Raw genomic sequence first — 571 nt, forward strand, 5'->3', positions numbered from 1 at the left:
GGAGAATTTGTTGGAGTTTGCGCTAGCCAAGGAATTGGTTATAGCAAACTCGATCTTTAGGAAGAAATATGAGCATTTAATTACATATAAGAGTGGTGGGCATGCCACCCAAGTAGACAATTGCTTAGTACGCAAGGGGGATCGGGGCGCGTGCTTGGATTGTAAGGTGGTGTTGGGTACAGAGATGCCCACCCAACACAGGCTTTTAGTGTTGGTATTTAGGATGAGGAAGAAAATTGTAGTGAAGAAGATCGAGTTCAGGGGAAAAATCATGTGGGGGAAACTTAAAGGGGATGTGGAGATAAGCAAGATAAGTTCGTTGGGTTTTCCAAGTTAGTCTGAGGATGCAAATGAAATGTGGGTGAATATGGAAAAAACCATTCGAAAAGTGGCAGAAGAGACATGGGAAGTGTCGTCGGGGAAACCAAAAGTGTTAAAAGAGTCGTAGTGGTGGAACGATGAGGTGCAGAAGAAGATAAAGGAAAAAAACAAGAGATTTAAGGAACTTATGACATGCACGAATGAGGAGGATAGGATACAAAAGAGAGAGAGAGAGAGAGAGAGAGAGCTA

General features: G+C 42.9%; 1 protein-coding gene across 1 annotated transcript in view; it reads left to right on the forward strand.

The window, feature by feature from the left end:
- Nucleotides 1-508: 508 nt before the first annotated feature.
- Nucleotides 509-571, forward strand: part of LOC130805665 (uncharacterized) — an 863-nt gene continuing 800 nt past the window's right edge. Inside the window, exon 1 of the mRNA XM_057670446.1 lies at nt 509-571. This exon is cut by the window's right edge and continues 114 nt beyond it. Coding sequence (XP_057526429.1) covers nt 509-571 — 63 coding nt within the window.

This window comes from Amaranthus tricolor, chromosome 2 (assembly GCF_026212465.1).
Source record: "Amaranthus tricolor cultivar Red isolate AtriRed21 chromosome 2, ASM2621246v1, whole genome shotgun sequence".
Lineage (NCBI taxonomy): Eukaryota > Viridiplantae > Streptophyta > Magnoliopsida > Caryophyllales > Amaranthaceae > Amaranthus > Amaranthus tricolor.